The 20,257-nt window shown below is 36.2% G+C and overlaps 1 protein-coding gene across 1 annotated transcript; it reads left to right on the plus strand.

The window, feature by feature from the left end:
- Positions 1-2,416: 2,416 nt before the first annotated feature.
- Positions 2,417-13,842, plus strand: LOC140233608 (uncharacterized). Its single transcript, XM_072313707.1, has 5 exons — positions 2,417-2,580; positions 10,611-10,808; positions 11,568-11,678; positions 12,404-12,458; positions 13,035-13,842. Exons 1-5 carry the CDS (start codon positions 2,502-2,504, stop codon positions 13,840-13,842), a joined length of 1,251 nt encoding a protein of 416 aa, XP_072169808.1. The 5' UTR covers positions 2,417-2,501.
- Positions 13,843-20,257: the final 6,415 nt, after the last annotated feature.

Genomic DNA, 20,257 nt, shown 5'->3' on the forward strand with positions numbered 1-20,257 from the left:
GTGAATATACATCTGAATATATTGGGCCACACTTTCAGATTATATATCTGAATATATATACTTTCAGATTATATATCTGAATATATATATATCTGAATATATATTTTTATACTTTTTCTTATATATATCAACGATATCATAAATTCCTCAACCCTTCTCACCTATGTATTATTCGCGGACGATACCAGTGTCTTCTACTCTCACAACTGTTTAAACACACTAGTTGATATACTTAATTCTGAGCTTGCAAAAATTTCTACATGGTTTAAATGCAATAAATTATCACTAAATATAGATAAAACGTGTTTTATAAACTTCAATACTTCACATTTGCAACCGATAATGCCTAATAACATTATTATTGATGGTATGCCCATTATTGGAAAAAAATCAACCAAGTTCTTAGGGGTAACCCTTGACTCCAACTTAAATTGGAATAACCACATTGACAATATAACCACATTAATATCCAAAGCCATTGGAATACTTCGGAGATTAAAATATTTTGTAACGGAAAAAGTACTCATTATGTTATAGAATGCATTAATCTTACCGTACATTAATTATTGTAATGTTGTCTGGGGAAACTGTAATAAAACCAAAGTAAATGTTATTTTTCTTTTACAGAAAAAGGCAATAAGAATATGTACCAACTCACATTATCTAGAACATACTGATCCATTATTCCTTAGACTAAAAGTTCTTAAAGTTGACGATATACACAAATTTCAAACAGCAATATTTATGTTCAAATACACGCAAAATCTACTCCCACTCTTCCACAACGCATTTTCCCTTAACAGGGATGTCCATGCTTACCCCACGCGCCATCGTAATGATTTCCATTTGAATAACCCTAAACTCCTATTAGCTCAAAAATCAATTTGGCATAACGGGCCTGATATTTGGAATTCACTCCCTCTCCACATAAAACAGTGCACATCTCTTTATTCCTTTAAGGCAAATACAAAGAAATATTTCTTGGCACAATATCATACGGTACAGTAATCATTAAACATGTACCTCTTATACTCAACAACAAGGCAATATTTGGTCCACCCCCTTTTCCTTTTCTTTTACTTTGCTGCTTGACCCTTCGCCCATATTATAACATATCCAATCATTTTCTTAGAAGTGCTGACCATCAACACTTTCGCGCTTCATCACCTGCACACGCACTCACAGGCACCACTCCTGTTTACCAAGTAATTGTATAAAACTGGATTTACACGCACTTTAACATGGCCCATCTGTATTAGTGTTCAAGTACTACAATAAAAAATGGTAATTTAACTCTGGCTGTCCGTCTGTTCAAGCACGGCTTATAACGGCGGCCCTCTGCATCATATGTATATATTATATATTGTACTGTGAATTAAGTCATTATTGGCCATATATTAAGTCATGTAAAACGTTGTATTCTTTCGGGGCCAGATTGAAAACTATGCTACTGTCAGACTGCAATCTATGAGTATTAATTTCTTTTAATCATATTTTTAATCTGTGAATAAGATTTAAAACTACAGCAGATTATGAACTATGTTTTTGTGCCTACCAATTCATTTTATCACCATTACCTCCATCATCGTCACCATCATTATCATTATTATCTTCATTATCACATTTTTTAGCATCACTTTGTTATCATCGTAATCATAATTCACCGTATCTTTATTAGCATTTATGTATTCAACTAAAACATAATGCATTATATTTGACATAATAGCTTTTTTCTTGGGCTGTCATAAGTCCAAGCATCCGCTTATAGTGGTAGTCCTTCTGCATAATTTCTCAGGTATTCTTTTTTTTTCTCAAATTTGGTATTATAAAATATATTTTGTTATTGGAATTTAAGTATACATTTATTTCGCTTTTTCTTCGAATTATGTACATTGTAATCTGTATATTGATGTTTTCCGCGATATTATTACTGAAAAGAATTTTGATTTATATATAGAATATTGTGTTGCCAGCGAGAAAATAAATCAAACAAACATTACCCGCAATATAATTGTTTGCAAACTCTTTAATCATCTTTTTTGGTGTTTGTGTTTGTGTTTGCATGTTCCCTTTCGGTAAGCGCTCCATTGTTGCGTCAACGTTTGCAGGATATAGGCACCGGAAGCGGAAGTGGGCCTGCCATCCACCGCGAGTGCAATGATGAAGGAATTTGAGGAAGCGACACACTTTCGGGCAGAAGACCACTGCGCTCCACAGCATACTTCCGTGTACGCGAGAAGTACACCTACGTTTGTGAATCCAGTACCATTGACTGCAGGTCTCCAGTTAGGGTCTTGTAGATCGATTCATTATGATACATTACTGAATGTTACAGTGTGAACCATTTGGACAAGATATTGGTGGAGTAACGGGTGCTTATTCTACAAAACTGCATAGCTATGGCATAGGTCTATAATTACGTGTATCGCGATGCACACTACATAAGGGAAAGTAGTCCGAATTTACTTCACGGAAAACAAACTGTAAATCAAAAGGTGAAAATGGGTTATTCCTTCAACGGCATATTACTGGCAGTTCTGGTGGTTTTAGTGTCATGGAATACGCAACTACGATGTTCACGTAAGTATACATTTGTCTTTCTACTGTGAGTCTGATAGACAATAATGCTTCGTTTTTGTTTTGTTTTTTGTTACTTCTGTGAAAAATATGAAATGTTTAGTATGACACTGTCTTTTTCTTGCCATTCTTTCGATATAGATTAGGCTAGTACTTCTATTTGCATAATCTTATATTTTCTGTTAACTACAAAACATGAATTTAGTCCATCTATAAAAAGAAGATGCACGTTTTCGATGTACGGTGTTAGAGCGAAAGACCAAAACCCATCTGCGCAAAAAGGGACGTTATGTATAACATTAATATCAAGTATACTTTTATCGCCTCTTTATGATTATCATAACATTTCGTGACCTAAGTCTCCCAATGCCATTACGAGGGGGCCATTAGTTAACATTAAGAAATGATAAATATTATATAAAAATGTCGTGAACTTTATAGTACTGCTCCTTACTATACCATGGCGCTCTTATGTGATGAAAGTGATTATAACAGTCCTTGTTTGGAGAAACAGCACAGGGATAATGCCCAAATACCCAGACAACCTAAATCAGTGTCGGAAGGTAAATATGGCATACAAAAAATATTTTGTGTGGGAAACATTCACAGAAATAGTGGCATGTTGTACACAGGCATAATTGATTTGTGTATAGTTTTGCTACACCCCCCCCCCATTACTTTCGTTCGGCATTATATCCACATTTTGTGCCAAACTGCCTTTCTCAAATTTCGTTCTTTTGCAAATATCGAGATCATCAAATGGTCAATAACGAGGCTTTTATAAGACTCGTCATTTTCTATTTTTAGCACTTTGCATACAAGAACGATTAAAGTTCCCCAGAAAGCATGACATCATTTTAAGATACGCTGTCCAGAAAGCTGCTCAAAATTATATATCAAAGGAAAACAAAAGAAGCAAAGGTAATTAAAAAAAAAAAAACTCTCAACGACTATATGAGTTCATGATCGATCTGCTCAAGGTATCTCAAATAGATATATTGATACCTTCAGAAACATAATTGTTAATGATGACGTGACGCTGCTCATACACTCTCGTTAGATTGGTCAGTGATTGTTATACCAAGTTACCCTTTCTTTTACCACCAGAACATAACTTGCAATTTTGGAACATGAATAGCATGTACACTCCAACTGAGTGAGAGGATGATGTCGACTTGATAATCTTTGTCCATTGATTTCCTGATGGATTCCTCATTGCCTTTTAGAATGGTATCAAATTTTTCATCCATATTATGCACCAATGTCCACATTATTAGTATTATTTTTTTTATGCCAACAAATATTTGGATAAAATACTTACTGTGATGAGAACTTGACAGTTCTGTTTGTGAATTTACTCTGTGCCAATAATTGATAGCGATTACTTAAAATATTCAATTCGATTAGTTATTTAGTATAATTTCTCACCATAAAATCACGTCATTTATTTACTCATTGTGGATCCTTGATTACGCAAATAAGGTCAAAGCGGGTTTTTTTAACCCATTTGATATTCAAAAGTAAACTCATCAACTCTGAAGGGCGCTGCCTTTGAATGACGACCTTATACCTCGGGTATAGGATATAAGTATACATTAGTTAAACACATTGAAATCAAACAGAGAAAAGATTACAAATTAAATCCCACTCATTCCAACTCCCTCTCTACCCCCCCCCCCCCCATTTGAAAAAAGAAGTGTTTTTTTTTTATTTACAGAAAAATGATTTGTGCTCTACCCATAAAGAAAAGATGATGATAATAATAATAATAATAAAGAAATTACAATGGATTAAAGATTAGGTCATGGCGTCATAAACCCTCACATGTCTTTTCTTGGCTGCCACACAAATCACCTGTAATTTGTTTTCATTTCATCTTTTTTTTTTCTGGTTTTGATGTGCTTCAGAAGAGTAATTTCATCCATATCAGCTTGCTTAAGTCATAAAAATAATAGTGATCTCTGATGACGTTAAAAAGAGGATTAGATATTTGCCGTTAATCAATGAGAAACATTGCTCTTCTTTGTCAGTGTTTGTACATTGTACACGATAAAAGCGATAAAAGAAAGAGTTACACAAAAGTAAAATCAAATGAAAAATGCAAGGGATCGCTTTCATATAAGCAGACCTTAACTAGGAAGATCATATAGTCCCAGATGAATTAACATTATTATAAGTGAATTAAAGGTGTGTTCAACACTACACTATTCTATGTATATCTATGTTAGATGGAAATATATCAAATCTCATCACCTTAAACGGTTTGTTTAATGAGTTTTGATAAATGGTATGAATTCACTAAAATATCTAATTTTCTTTTAAAAATGTTCAGCGATATACTCTGATATACACTGGCAGAGAATTCTAGACGTTAGGCCCATGATGTTTCATTAATTTTGGGGCTATGATGATTTTAGGGATGATAATGAGTAAACTGCAGAATTTGTAGCGAAAAAAAAAAATAAGGAAGACGGTTGCATGCGCCACACTTTTGCACAAAAATTGCAGTCTGAGAAGAATGTATATTAATAATTGTATCATTTTTAATTAGCAAGCTACTGGTATCGCATGGGGTCAAATGAAAACTAAATTAGTGATTAATCGCACCTTACGTTTTTGAATAACACAAATCTGATTCATTCTACTTGAGATTTTTGTCCCCGATGCAATATTGCAGTATGTTATATATGGCAAAACCAAAGCATTATATAAAATAATAGGGACAATTTGAGATAAGAGGTTTTTCAATCCGTATCGAATTCCCATTGCTTTTGAAATAGAATTGTGGATGTATGAATATTGCGAATATGATCATTCCAAGCTAAATAAGAGTCATTTGTAACTCCTAAGAATTTTGGAAATCTCACTTCAGTTAAAGACAGTCCATCAATACGTGCATTGTATACAGTATTAATATAAATTTGTGGAAAACTGCATAAAATTTCAAACAAATATATATGTATTTATATATACATTGCACGCAAACCATTGAGAAACTTAATCCATTTCAATGTTTAAAGTAATTATCTGCTTGTCAAAGTCCTCGTGGGAATTAAAAAAAAAAGATATTAGTATCATTATCAAATAATATAAAATCAAGAGTTGAATTGATCTCAAACTTGAGAAACGCCCCACACAAAATAAGTCTTCCGGAATTCAGGGTATATTGATAATACATATTGATGCCTTCAAGATAGTAATCAACAATACTAGAGTACATGAAAGTGTTACAAAAAACGAACGCTATATGTGACCATGCATCACAAAATGAACAAAAAGTCGCACCCCTTGATTTCATGTGAGGACTCAAAAAAGGTGAAACGGGTCAACCAAGTCAATATTTATTTTTTCGTGTTTTCTTAAAGAGCTACCCTTCTTCTACATTATTCTTAAAGGGATAGTACAGTATTGGTGGAGATGAGAATTGGGCTTGTAACTTTTTGCGAGATACCAAGAAAACACTTACGATATTGTACAGCAGAGCATACCATTTCAAGAGGAATTCAAGGTTTATTTGATGAAAATCGAGTTCGGAATCACTGAAACATCCGAAAACAAAGTAAAACAAAGCTATCGTATTAAAGTGTGGGTCCCACACTTTATTCGAATCGCTCTTTTTGGGATATCTCAGCCATTTGAAAACCAATTTTCATCAAAGAAACGTTGAATTCCTCATAGAATTACATGCTCTTTCATATTTCATCAGAGGTTTCTCATTATCTCATCAAAAAAATGTTAGAAACCTGATATTAGGTCTCAACCAAAACTATAAGATCCCTTTAAGTGTGTGATCATAAAATGAATGTGAAAGTGCATTTTCAGTAGTTTTTCTCCAACCCTTTTTTGTAGAGTAGTGAGATCCGGTATGTCTTAGAGGCCCCTTTTTATTTCTTGATAACCCTTTGCACACTCTTCACTTTCAAGTCTGATAACTTATGAAGGGATAACGCTACTGCTTTGAAAGTTGGTGTTGATCATGGACAGAACGTGTTGATAGAGCAGGCTCAATTTCAATTTAAACTGATAATCCCTTCATTGTTGTTGCTCCAGTGGTTTACATCCTGTTTTTTTTTTTTTTTGTCCAATTCATCCCACAGCTAACACGGATTGGTAAAGATTAAGCGCTTGAATAGACAGATAGACCCTGTATTTCAGAGCCTCTTTTCTCGGTCCACACTTATCCAGAGTGTTAGCTTTCTTTCCAATATTTAGATTAGGAGAGTCCATATGAATTGAGTTATACATCATTTTAAAGCTTAGAGTCTGCTCTTTCAGAATCTGTCCTTAACTAAATATCCATGTCTGGCGACTTTTTGTTTGTTTTGTGGTGCAGGGTCACATATATTCGTATCTTATAAATCAAAATATCATGATTTATTGTATTAAATGCTTTGGAAAGATCCGTATATATTCTTATTCGACTTTTTTTTTTAATTTCTAGATGATTCAATGATTTGATATTATAATCAAGTTATTGGCAGTGGTGCGAGGGAATATCTCTTTTTAAAATCGAACTGATTTGGTATAAGTTTGTTTGTTTGTTTGTTTGTTTGGTTTATTTTTTGCATTTTCTTTCTCCGAATACAATTGCAAATGAAAACAGAATGATACAGATAACATACAAATCAATACCAAAAAAAAAAATCGTTTGCGTAACAACATTAGTCTGAAGTGACATATGAATCAAAATAACATATCAAGGCATACTGCATCTATTAACAAAGGAGAAATCAATACAGGGGACCGTCATCATAAGCAGAGCTTGACGTGGATGAGGTAAATTATTATCATATGATAATTTTTCCACAATTGTTTATATACTACAAAATATAGATGTTGGTCTATAATCAATCAAATACAGAAGGGACATTTCGTTTAAATACTGGAATTACTTACCAAGATTCACCCCAGCACAATGCACACCGCACTGCACCGCACGCCCTTCGTACAATTACTTCCCACTCAGTGAGTGGCAAGATTTTCTTTATGTATCTCTTTATTGTGCCCTTCGCACAATTACCCCCACTCAGTGAGTGGCAAGATTTTCTTTATGTATCTCTTTACCTGGGGCCATCTTCCTCGTCAAGCTTAGCTTATGATGATGGTCCCCTGCATTTCATTTTTATCATTTCCTATTGCTTCCTTTTATATATAATATTCGTTATTGAAAAAAAAAAATGTATGTATGATCCGAACGTTACGAATATTAGCTCTGTAAATGACTATGTAAGTATTTTGTTGAATTGTTGATTTGTATTGATTTTGAAATGCAGAAATAAAAACTGAACTGAGCTTCTACTATTTTAAGTGAATTCTGACATACCCCTGTGGCGAGAGAAAAATTAAACACAACCATGATACAAAAGAAGCAGTTATTCGCTATTTTCTTTAAAAAACAAACCCTTATTCCATCATACCCTCTAGATGTATATTGTTTCAATTTTGCAACAATCTTCAATATACACTCGTCATCAGTCTGTTGGCAGGGTAAAGGAAAGAGGAAGGAGGAAGAAAAATAAAGTAAAATCATTTTATGTTCTATTTTAGAAGGTAATCAACGACCAACATTAACAAAATAGAATTAAACGCATCAGATACATTTCCATGTTTGGTGAGTTCTTTACCTTCAGCTTAATCAAATGATCTTTTGAATTCATTTCTTTTTACCTGTTATATCCTCTAGGCCTTATACTTACCCCCCCCCCCCCAAAAAAAAAAAAATCATATTGGTAACATTTTTCTTTAGTAAGCATATTTCTATATTCTTATGATAATCAAAACTTTCAAGAACAAATCGAGTTGTAAGTGGTAACTTATACAATTTAAGACGGGTGTATATTGAATGCATAATTCCCTTGGTGATCAAATTTGTGTATTTTTCCTCCCTCACTATTTCATGAAAACGTGTTTTGATTTCATAATACCATATATATATGATAATATAAGTCCGTCCCGATTTACGGAATTTGTACGATTTTCTTTCTTTTTTTCTCTCGATCTTTCTCTCTATCTATCTCTCGTATCTAACTTTTAGTTTTCTTATCAAACCCACCACCTGAACAGACAGTGAGATTTTCATTTAGAGGAAGACACACATTGATGGTTGTGAAAGATTCAGCTGACAGCCAGCACAAATCATATTTAACAGATTCAGAAGAATATCTATTAGTAAACCATCCAACAATTGATACAAAAGAAGAAGTTAGCAATACATGTGTGTAATGATCTGTTAATTGAATGATTAAATGATGAATAATGATTGTCATTGACTGTCGACTGCGAAAGAAAACCTAGATAATGAAAACAAATAATTTGCTTTCATCTGTTTACTGTTGAGTGCTTTTCTCAGTAACCCATCATAATTTATGATAAAAAGGGTGACATGGTGTGACGCATAGCCCCTGTGTCTAATCTACTGTGGTCACTCGAAGACTTGATGCACTGGTCCCCATTGACACCGATGTCTCGAGGAAGCCGGATATTGTAAAAGATAACATCCTGAGCAGTGATCAAGCAGGCATTAAAAAAAGACCCTGAAAGTTAAAGAGTCCCTAGCATATTGAATCAAATTTGATCGATCTCCCTCTTTTGTTCTTCTTCGTTCTTTCTTTTTTTTTTTCATCGCCGATCATGGGAATAAAAAAAAAGAAGAAGATATATGACATTCAAAAGTTGATTTTAATTTTCAATTCAGATTTCCGCAGTCGTCATTTTGCAGCACACTTTGTTAGCAATAGGCCTACTTTTAGATTATGCAAAACAAAACCAGCTAAAATGAAATAAAAGACACGACCTAACATAGTCTTGTGGCATCTGTAAGTTGTTGTTGTTTTGCACTTATCACGATTCATTACTTCCAAGTGACCATGTTATATTTCTGTAATCTGTTGTTGCATGTCGTTGCTGTTTCATCATAATTCTTATTGTCCATTGTCAATGACTCATTATTTAAAGGGTGTGTACAGTTCTGGTCGAGGTGAGGATTTAGCTTTTACCGTTTTTGCGAGATATTCAGAAACCACTCTATGAGATGTCAAAGAGCATGCAGTTCTAAGGGGTATCAAAAGTTTATTCGATGAAAATCGGTTTTGATATGGCTGAGATATCCAAAAAAACAAGGTGTGAAACAAACAGATCCTAATAAAGTTGTGGCATGTCGACTTATATTATTAGCACTTTTTGGGATATCTCAGCCATTTGAAAACCAATTTTCATCAAAATAAACGATGATTCCTTCTTAAAATTACATGCTCTTTCATATTTCATAAGAGGCTTTTCATTATCTCACTTAGGAATGTTCAAAACATGAATCCCCACCTCAACCAGTACTGAACAGTCCCTTTAAGTTTCATTATTCCCTTTTTGTGTCAAGGTAGAATTCATTGTTTTTGTCGCAGAATTTTCACTCTGTGCTTAAAATTGCTTTGTTTCAATTATAAATTTTATGTCAATCGAGAACAATAATGAATATGATGATACTTTTCATTTCATCTCATAAAAACAGCTTAGAAGAAAAAAAAATCAAGATTTTGCAAAGTGTTTTTAATGTCTGTCTCTATCCCGGCTGGAGTTTCAGGCTACTTGTTTGGAAAAAGTGAAATGATCCCCATGTGAACAGGGATCTGGTAAATGAAGCTGGTTCATTAAGTAAAACGCCTATAAGAAGATATTTTTCATAGATACGTGTGGAGTAATAAAGATTTCATTAATCCGTTAATCCGTGATTTTGCTATGTGAAAACACATTTCCAATTTATAAACAACTGCGGCTCAAGCAGTAGTGAAGCTCGTAGTATGCCCCTGATTAGTCTTCAACAGTTTAGAATAGAAGGGGATGTTTCTTGATAACAACTTCATGGCATAGAAGAATGATTTGAAATACGATTCGATTCTCTTGATGTCGGGTAACCAGTGCGGGCGATTCAACATTGGTGTCACTGGATTCCATATCCATAACAGATTATCATGTATTACTAGTATAATAGGTGTTGTGTGCGAAATAAACTGAATTCAACATTATTGAAAAATCAATAGGTGCACAGGTCCTGGAGTGCAACGACCCGGGCACCCCTGACAATGGCAATCGGTCTAGCCACGGTGGCTTTCCGGTGGGCTCCACGGTCACCTTCCAATGCGACGCCGGGCTGGAGCTCAATGGAACGGCGGTTATCGTGTGCATAGACACAGCGGAGGGAGTGGATTGGAATGACACGACGCCTTCATGTGTTGAGAGTGAGTAATGTGCACCTGAATTTCGTCTCACAATATTCGCTTTCGTTTCAGCAATGGCAGCTGCAGTTAATGACATTTTAAGTGCATTTTATTTAGTAATCATAATGAGTTTGAGTTTCATCTGAGTTAATTAAAAGCTATCCTTGATTCAATAAACAAATAAAATGCACAACAATAAAGACAGACAGGTTTGGACAATACGTGTACAGTTTGAGCATTTGGTTTGAATCAGAAAATTAATATTATGACCTTAACTACCTCCCGGTGAGCTTTTAATATTAAAGATTTATCATGGCTTGCCCCCCCCCCCCCTCTTCTGCTCAGCTTTCATTTTACATTTCAGTGCTATTAAATCCCTGCACATTTTCAAGATTTAAAGACATTGCAAGAAACGTTAAGCGTGCTTGCATCGAATCATAAATTATTGTCACTGCTTACTCATCAATTATCTAAGGATCCACGTCCTACAAGCTTAGCTTTTTTGTGGATCGCTATTTTCCAAAATTGAAGTTATTTTCTGAAAGCTCGCGAAGTATACATGTATACGCATCGTTCCTTCTGATTATTGTACATATGTTGATGTATATAATTTATTTCGTATATTACATGAACCTTTTGTAAAAGTGTAGACAATATCATTTTATGATATGTATACTTTGCATTACGTTTTGATTTTCTTTGATTGGAAATAAACTATGATTGAACTTGAACTTGAACTTGAATCATAAATTATTGTCACTGATTGTTTTCAACCGATAGCGCCCTCTACCGAGCAGTCGACAAAATCGTCTACAAGTTCAGAGATTATCACTATCCTACCCACATCGCCACCAGGTACCCCATCGAGCATCGGTAGAGGTGGACTAATAGGTAAGTCTACATACCTAAACAGAAAATATCCTGTCAATACCTTTATTGTCAGTGTTATTTTGATAACATAATCTAGCTTATGTGACCGTGCATCCCAAAAGCAACCAAAATTCGCCAGACAGTTAACGATGGTTAATGACGGATTCTGAAAGAGCATGTGCGAACTTTAAGCTTTGAAATGATGTATTACTCAATTCAAACGGGCCCTTTAAGCTATTTAAACGTATAACACACACTCTGGTAAAGTGTGCACTAAAGAAAAGAGGCTTTGAAGTAAAGGGCCTCTTCAAGCTCTTCATCTTACCAAGCCAATAATGCTCTGTGCAAATTAGGGTTAACAATATTGCAATGATTTATGAGCAAAATTTTCTACTGGCTGTGAGGAGTTATTAGCCGACTGGGTGGTCAATATGTAGCCATTACAGACATTGATCGGAATACAAGTATGATCATAACTGCGTTCGGTAGAATGATTCCTAAATGCAAAATTATGGATGCGTATTAAAGAATGATGTATACTGCTCCCCCTAGTTGCCCCATAAAATAATATAATCATTGAACTTTGGTCTTTACTTTAAAACTTAAGATATAAAGCTCAGTCTCAAACGGTGTCCTTAGCTCACTTCCATAGGCCTGGTATTAGATATTAGTAGATGTTATAACTCAGTCTGGGTGCACCTAGAAAACAGGAATGCTTACTACTTGTTGTCATTGTTTCCTTGTAGGGGGCCTTTGCGGCGGACTATTAGCCATAGTCTTATTCATCATTCTGATAATGACGTAAGTACGCAGTTCGGCTGCCCTTTCGAAATTCTCGGGAAAAATACAAGTTATTTTTTTATGTTCACCAAAATGTATTCAAAGCTAAGGATTGATCATTACAAATATTCAACGATTCCTCAGAAACCCACAACGTAACCGTGGAAGCAATACCCAATATCCATGAGACATATTGTTGTGATAAGGCCACACAATAATATGCCACAGTATCGTAGCCGATTTCAATTCTACTTTGTCAACTGCAGAAAGGATGCTAGATATGTTGTGTCCTGTATACGGAACTGGCAGCATTCATTGATAATTTACGAGTGTCATTTCATTTTCTTCATATTTGTCATCCAGTGAAGGTGAACGTAACAGGGGCGTTTGGTGCACTCCTGTATTTGAATTGGCTAGTTCGTCCATCCATAAGATTAATAGGACTATGGTCATCACTCTGCTTACGTCTACTGTAGTTTCCACAGTTATGTATTATACTCTTCACATTTTTTTTTTATTCGTCATTATAGTCTTTCGCAATATTACATCATCAGGCATCCATCATAATCGTTAATACTGCCATTTTCCCCAATCCAGATTATGTTGCATACGACATAGACGAAAAACTCTGAACATCACTCCTCCGCCGCCTTTGAGGTTACCTCCCAGTGGGGACTCGAAGGTTGAACTTAAGATTACAAAAGACAGTGACGAGGAAGACGGAGATTATTTAGTCCCGAACGTTCCTTTCCAAGATGTGGACAACCGTCCAAGGCTGCCAGCACCTACTTCCGTAAAGGCGCCAGGATCTTATGTAGCGGTAGCCGTAAAGCGAGGAGAGTCCGTATATCAGAATGCTCCCGCCATCATTTTGAGTCGCTCGCGCGAAAACGTGAATAAGGCAGTATTGGAGGAGGGTAAAAAGGCGGGAAGCGAACCAGCGTATCAGAACGCTGAGGCGGTGCAACCGCTCAGAAATTCGCTGAAACCTGTGCCAGATAACACTAAGGGTAAAGAAGGAAGCGCACAAGACGATGCAGATCAGATCTATGAGAACTCTGTGATCGCGAGCCATACCGGCTCACTCGCTGGCGGTCGTCTGCCAAGATCGCCAGCCGGTCGGAAAGGGTCGGCGGATGTCGTGTCCGTAGTCTCCCGAGTAGCACCAGCGAGAAAGACTACTCCTGGAAACTTCTGCCTTTCCGTGACTCCGGGTGACGATGTCGCGAAGGACAATGCGAAGGAGGAAGAGCAGGAGGTTTATGAGAACGCTGGAATGATACGAGTTGCGGGACATAGCCCGCGTTGTCGGCGTCCGCCAGGCCGCTCCAGTCTCACGCCTCCCGACCCCGCCCACGCCTCCGACTATGGTGCTGATTACCTAGAAATTATTTCTGACAAATAACTCTTTTTCGGCATTTAGTTCATTCTTTATTTTGATTCCAATAACATAGAGACAAAAAATGAGGATTAAAAAAGAACACATTAGAAGAACGTTATTGTGTCAAGTCTTGCCACAGGGACACTCTTCTAGCCCAAAGCAGAGGTTTGTTTGTTTGTTCATTTTTCTATCTGAGAAGATGGCTGAATAGCCCAAATTCAGCTATGCCAAGCTGGTCTTCCATGGGGTCCAGTTGGATGCGAGGCGGGAACCATGCCATAAACAAACCTATGTTGCCAAATAATGAAAATCTAATTAAATGAAATATGTCTTATGATATTTTTTCTGATTTTTCTTTCAGATTACTCGGATACGCCCCACCCCCTTCTTAGAAAAAAAAAAAAGAAACTGTCAGTGACATCGGGTTATCAATTCTTACTGAAGTACGATGCAATTTACAAAAGAATGCAACTTTCCTTTGTCAAGATATAGCATTACTTGCATAATATTTCTTTGTTACTATAAGTGTGATTAAACAAAATACATTTCCGGGGAACATGTTAGTTATGCTCGCTCCATGAAGAGGCTCCACTGTTGTCTTTTGTTACGCCAAGCAATGATTGATAAATCATATCATCGGTAGAATCTTGGTTTCGTTTGGACGGTTTTCTCTGGGGGGCGTCTCCATGAAATCTGAAGAAAAAAAAATAACCGCAAATTTGTTATAAAACATATAGCACATATTCAGATGTTCTCTTGACCATATGTGACCGTGCACCTCAAAACGAACATAAAGTCGCACACACTGATTTTGCATGAGGACTGAAAATAAGTGAAATGGGTCAACCTAGCCGTATTTGACTTTTTCATATTTTCTGAAAGAGCGGGTCTTCTTTTACATTATGCTAAAATGTGGTATCATAAAACGGGAAGGAAAGTGTGTGTTTTGAGCAGTTTATCTCGAACATTTTTGGTAGAATAGTGTGATTATGTGTGTCTTTAGAATCCCCTTTTCATTTCTGAAAAACCTTGTCCACACTCTTCACTTTCAACTCTAATAACTTTTGAAAGGATAGTGCTACTGCTTTGAAAGTTGGCATTAATTATGGACAGAATGTGTTAATGAGGCATGTTTAATTTCAGTTTAATCTGATAATCCCTTCATTGTTGTTACTCTGGTGGTTTACTTCCTGTTTTTTGTCCCATTCATCGCACAGCCAGCACGGTTTGGTAAAGATTAAGCGCTTGAATAGACACTGTACTTCAGAGCCTCTTTTCTCAGTTCACACTTTTCCTGAGTTTGTGCTTTCTTTCCAATATTTAGATAGGTTAGGAGAGTCCATTTGATTTGAGTTATACATCAGTTTAAAGCTTAAAGTCTGCTCTTTCAGAATATGGTCTTCACTAAAAATTCATGTCTGGCGACTTTTTGTTTGTTTTGAGGTGCAGGGTCACATATACAAATTATGAGCGATGATCTGGATACTATGAATCCATACAAGTCAACATGCATTTGTATTGTATGGTCTCTTTAAATGTATTACAGATCACATGTTGGGCAAATCTGCCCAGAGACGATTTTTTACCAAACAATGGTCTAATGACTGATGCGATCATCGAAATCATTCTTGAAGCAGATATTTTGCAGGGACAACCATTCCTTTTTTTTTTTCTTTTTTTTGGGGGGGGGGGTGGGGCAAGTTGACAGGTTGAAACACATGAGTTCGTATTGTATTTTCTCAAACAAGTTTGTGATACAAAGTTTTAAAGCGATGTGGGTCTTTGAAACAATGTTGTCTTTTTAGTTTGGGAGGTTATCGAGAAGGCCATAATTAGCACACTTGTACTCAAAATCGTGATGATGTATGACGCCTTAAATCAGTTAAAAAAAAAAAAAAAAAAATCCGAAGGGATAGAAGCAGCAAGCACATACACGCATGCCTAGTACATATTACATAGAATTGCACACACATTCACAAAGATAAGGAAAAGCTCATTGAAAATACAAACACACACGCAAACACACACATACAAGGAGACACACACACACACACACACACACACACACACACACACACACACAAACGAACTTCATACATAAAGTTTTGCAATATGCAAACATTTCGTACGCACACTATCTTACACGCACACTACATTCGAGCACAAACAACTCTGCAGCTGCAGCACCGGCGACGGTGGAGACCTTGTACCCACCGGGAAAATTCCATTGGACTGTTGGGTTGTGAATACTAATCTGGTAAGACAATGAGTTTAGCAGTGAATTTAATCATTATCATTCCGGCCATTTCTCTTCTAACTTCCTCGAACCTTGAACCTTGGCCACGTCGTGCCACAGAAACCCCAATTCTGTGGTCCAATAAGATTGATGGTTTGTTATCATAATCCGTAGTGATATCAATATCATTGTTTGTAAGCCTTTCACACTAAAGTAAAGTAAAAGATAATGTATTTCAGTGATAGTTTAACCAAGGAGGTAGAATCTATGTCCATGGTTTAGATCAAATATCTCTGTTTGTTTTCGTTGCAAAATCTGTAAAGCTTCTTGATCACTAAAGATTATAGACGACTGTCATTAGATTGTTTCTCTTCCATATTTGCTACGTTTTGGTGAAAGTGTGGGTAGCTGTTTATGATAATTACACGACCATAACTTTTTTTCCAGCAAATGTACCCGTAGGCTTCAGGGGTTGAGCTGCTAGTCGACAGAAGAGGAAAAAGGCTTAACTGATGTACAGTGTTGAGGAGTCACTTGACTGTGCTGAATTCTCCAGTTATAGCGCCACCAGGTTCCTTGTGTAGTTTAAAAAAAAAAAAAGAAACACGTCTTACCACATGACAGGCAGCTTGCCTGAGGTTTGTATACACTGCCCCAAACATACTGTATTTGGCATTCTTCTTCGACAGGTATCCTGTAGAAGCATCACTAGATGGGAGGCAGCTCTATAAGAATGAATCACTCACACAAACAAACACACACACAAACATACACTTCAAGTACTTCTAAAGCCACTACGACATACCTGGGATGATTCTTTAGCCCACGTTTTAGTGTCATTACAAGTTTTTTTTTTCTTTTCATCGTTGCGTCTATCATATAAGATGAAATTGCTTTTTGTGTCAAAAGCAATACCAGCATAAATATTGATGTACACTAGCTTTTATTCCAGTACTTCATGCGTTTACGATGTTATCTCGCATTCTAAACTCACTCGTTGATTATGAAAGTACTAGATGTTGTGTACATTTCTAATTTCGATTGAACTTGTTCATAAGATTGTCAAAGCTGCTAGACTTGAGACTGTGTTTTATTAAATCGTCCCATTTTCACTAAACAAGCATGAGTACGCGTTTTCTTTATGTAGAGATACGTAGAATATAAATTGAATTTTATCCAACATAATGCTTTGTGGTATATGAGCGATTAATTTGACTGCGTGCGGGTGATAATGCCGTGTAATAGTTAACTAATTTCGCTTCCTGACCATTAATGGTTTCCAGGTTCCATAAAATGGCGACCAGACGTGGGGTTTCAAAGGAAAAAAGAGAAAAAAAAAATCCAAGTTGCAAATGTTAATCGAAACTGACCTTGACCTGTGTCCTATTACAGGTAGGTTTTTCAAGTATGGGGCTGATGGAAGATGAATTTTTGTTTGTATGTTGTTGGCTCTGTTTTTATTCAATATTGTATCATTCGTTTCTACATAGATTATTCTGAAGGATAGTGGCCGATTTTTCATGACACACCATTGTCCTCAACACGGCTAAAGTGAAAGAAAAAAATGTATGAGGTTATCTCACTAGTTTCTTCATAAACCGAAGGGATAAGGGCCAATTTTACATGGCACATCATTGTCGATAACATGGCTAAAGTGAAAACACACACACACACACGCACACACACACACACACACACACACACACACACACACACACTCACACACACAAACACACTCAACACACACTGGAATAGGAGAGGACACATATATTATTTACCCTGCTCAGACACCAACGCATCATGACTGCTTGCAGACAAATGAGCTTTTTCAAAATTTAAATAGGACTGTAATTTAATTCCCGCTCAAACAAAATTCTACAAAAGAGAGCAGGAAAATATCTATATAAAGGTTATACTCGAAGAGCATGCACCGTAACAATTTATATACCAGTGCATAACCACTTTTTCTTTAAACCTCCTAAATATCATTGCGATCACGATTCTCGAAAAGTAAACTCGTAGTCTCAAGAAATCATGCATGACACGTCACACACGTTAAAGAATGGCTTCTGTGCGTATTATAATCTATGTGAAATCTCTGCTGACGACACGGCCATTTCGCGACTGTGCTACCATCCAACCCCAAGATCTCGACTTTTTGATAGTTGAGCTTCAAGAAAAGAACTCTTCTACAGCTCTGTCTAGAGGGAAATAATCGAATGCACCGAAGAAAAACAACAACAAACACATTCACTGCATTTCTATAAGCTAGACAACATCATCATAACTCCCTTTGAAACCCTGATTTTCCCTTCCACATGCCTTATTAATAAACCTGATCATGTCACGATAAAAAGCTCCCCCATTAGCAGCTCTTAAAGAAACGTCATTAACAAATCTCAAGCACTCAAAAAAGAAGAGGAAAAAAAAAAGACGAGAAGTAATACCACGATATGAATGAAAGAATTTACAAATCATAATGATATTGAAGCTGCGTTTGTTTGTTGTTGTTTTTTTTACTTGCAGCTCTTCTTCCCTCTAATTTGAGGTTATAAAGAGCACTGTGTCTATGCTGAGTTGGTTTCTTAAGGATTTGATGACAATGAAGATGATGATTCTCATGGTCGGACATCCGGGTATTTGGCGGCGGCTTGAGTGAAAACAATAAACACACGATCGGCTTTTTTTTTTGAGACGAAATTATAATAATTTTGTTCGATAATTTGCATTTAAATTTTTATGAAACTGTCAGATATTGTTCATATCAGCATTTCTGATAAACTGCGTAAAAAAGAGTGGTAGATGGAGGAATCTGAACGCCGACTGGGGTGTCGTTTGTATCACCATGTAGGTTCGTACTATGCATGTGCATGCAAAGCATTCACACCTGTTCACACGCCAGCCCCGCGCGTATACGGTACAAGAGAGTTGTTTGTTTTAGCTTCAGCTACACCAGAAGTGACGTAATCCAGACAATGACAATACGATTAGTATAATGACAATGATCACTATGTTTACAAGTAACTATTAGTATGCTTATCTTTTTATAATTATAGAGTACTTATTGTTATTCGTCTTCATAGTGTGACTACCAGCGTTATAATTCTCCCGTTTATCTTTTTGCCAAACGATGAGGGGAGGGGAGGGGGAGATGACATCAATATCTTATCATAATCTTTAAACAGCAAATTCAAAGCAGGGAGTGTCCGACCATGCCTTGACATAGTAACACAAAGTTGACAAGTAGGTACCTCTCTAAGTATTTTACATTGCATTACATTACATTACATTAACATTATAAACTTATGACGTTGAGTTAATGCAGTCCATGTTCAGTAGAAAATCCCAGTGAGTAAAATTCATTCTTCTGCAACACTACTTGGTAGCAAACATGATAAATACTATGTACAATACACGACTCATATTTTCCTCACCTAATTGCACGAAATAAATAGAACACTCTATAGTCATTCTTGTATAGTAAGTAACAAAGATCAATCGACAAATTAAAAACTGGAAAAAAGGAAAATGTTAGTTCCACTTTATCTTTACAAAATAGATGAATGAAATTAAACAGGAGTTTTAACTTTGTTAGAAAATCTACCCCATTGCCCATGTTGTCTAATTATATACTTGTTTAAATCAATGCTTAGCCAGCACAAATCAACATAAACACAATCCATTAAGTTGCCATATTTCCTCATTTCTTCCATGGAGACTGTATATAAGTGGTTAGACGAAAGATCAATCCCGGTGCTCATTCAAACTTTGTGTTTCAACTCACAATGGGAGCATAATTGATGGTGGTGACGGTATGATACAACAACACTGAAAGCTTGGGTATTTGTATCTGCATTTGTGTAAGAGTTTGCAGTGTCTGACAAAAACTAATCTAATTAGCAACTGTTTGATTCAAGATGAGTGAGGTGAAAACGATAATGAACATTTAAAATGTTGTACAGTAGATTGTTGCCCGAAACGATTAAGACTCTACGAACCCAGTGGTATTTTCCAACCTTGGCATCGCACGCATATTTAACAGCGCCAACTACGGTTGAAAAGTCGCTTTCGACGTCAAAGGTCCCGCACCGCGAGGACCAATACTGCTTCGCATTCATCATGTTTTTTTTTTTTTTAATGAAAGATATAATAAGATAAATCTGGAAAGGGGGAAAAAGACAGAATCCCTACTAACCCTTTTGA

This window comes from Diadema setosum, chromosome 10 (genome assembly GCF_964275005.1).
Source record: "Diadema setosum chromosome 10, eeDiaSeto1, whole genome shotgun sequence".
In the NCBI taxonomy this organism is placed as follows: Eukaryota; Metazoa; Echinodermata; class Echinoidea; order Diadematoida; family Diadematidae; genus Diadema; species Diadema setosum.

Excerpts from the sequence above, each read along its gene's own strand:
- LOC140233608 (XM_072313707.1), top strand. The coding sequence starts at position 2,502 with ATGGGTTATTCCTTCAACGGCATATTACTGGCAGTTCTGGTGGTTTTA. Across the intron at positions 11,679-12,403 it reads CGGTAGAGGTGGACTAATAG|GGGGCCTTTGCGGCGGACTA; the intron begins GTAAGTCTACAT and ends GTTTCCTTGTAG. Across the intron at positions 12,459-13,034 it reads TTCATCATTCTGATAATGAC|ATTATGTTGCATACGACATA; the intron begins GTAAGTACGCAG and ends TCCCCAATCCAG.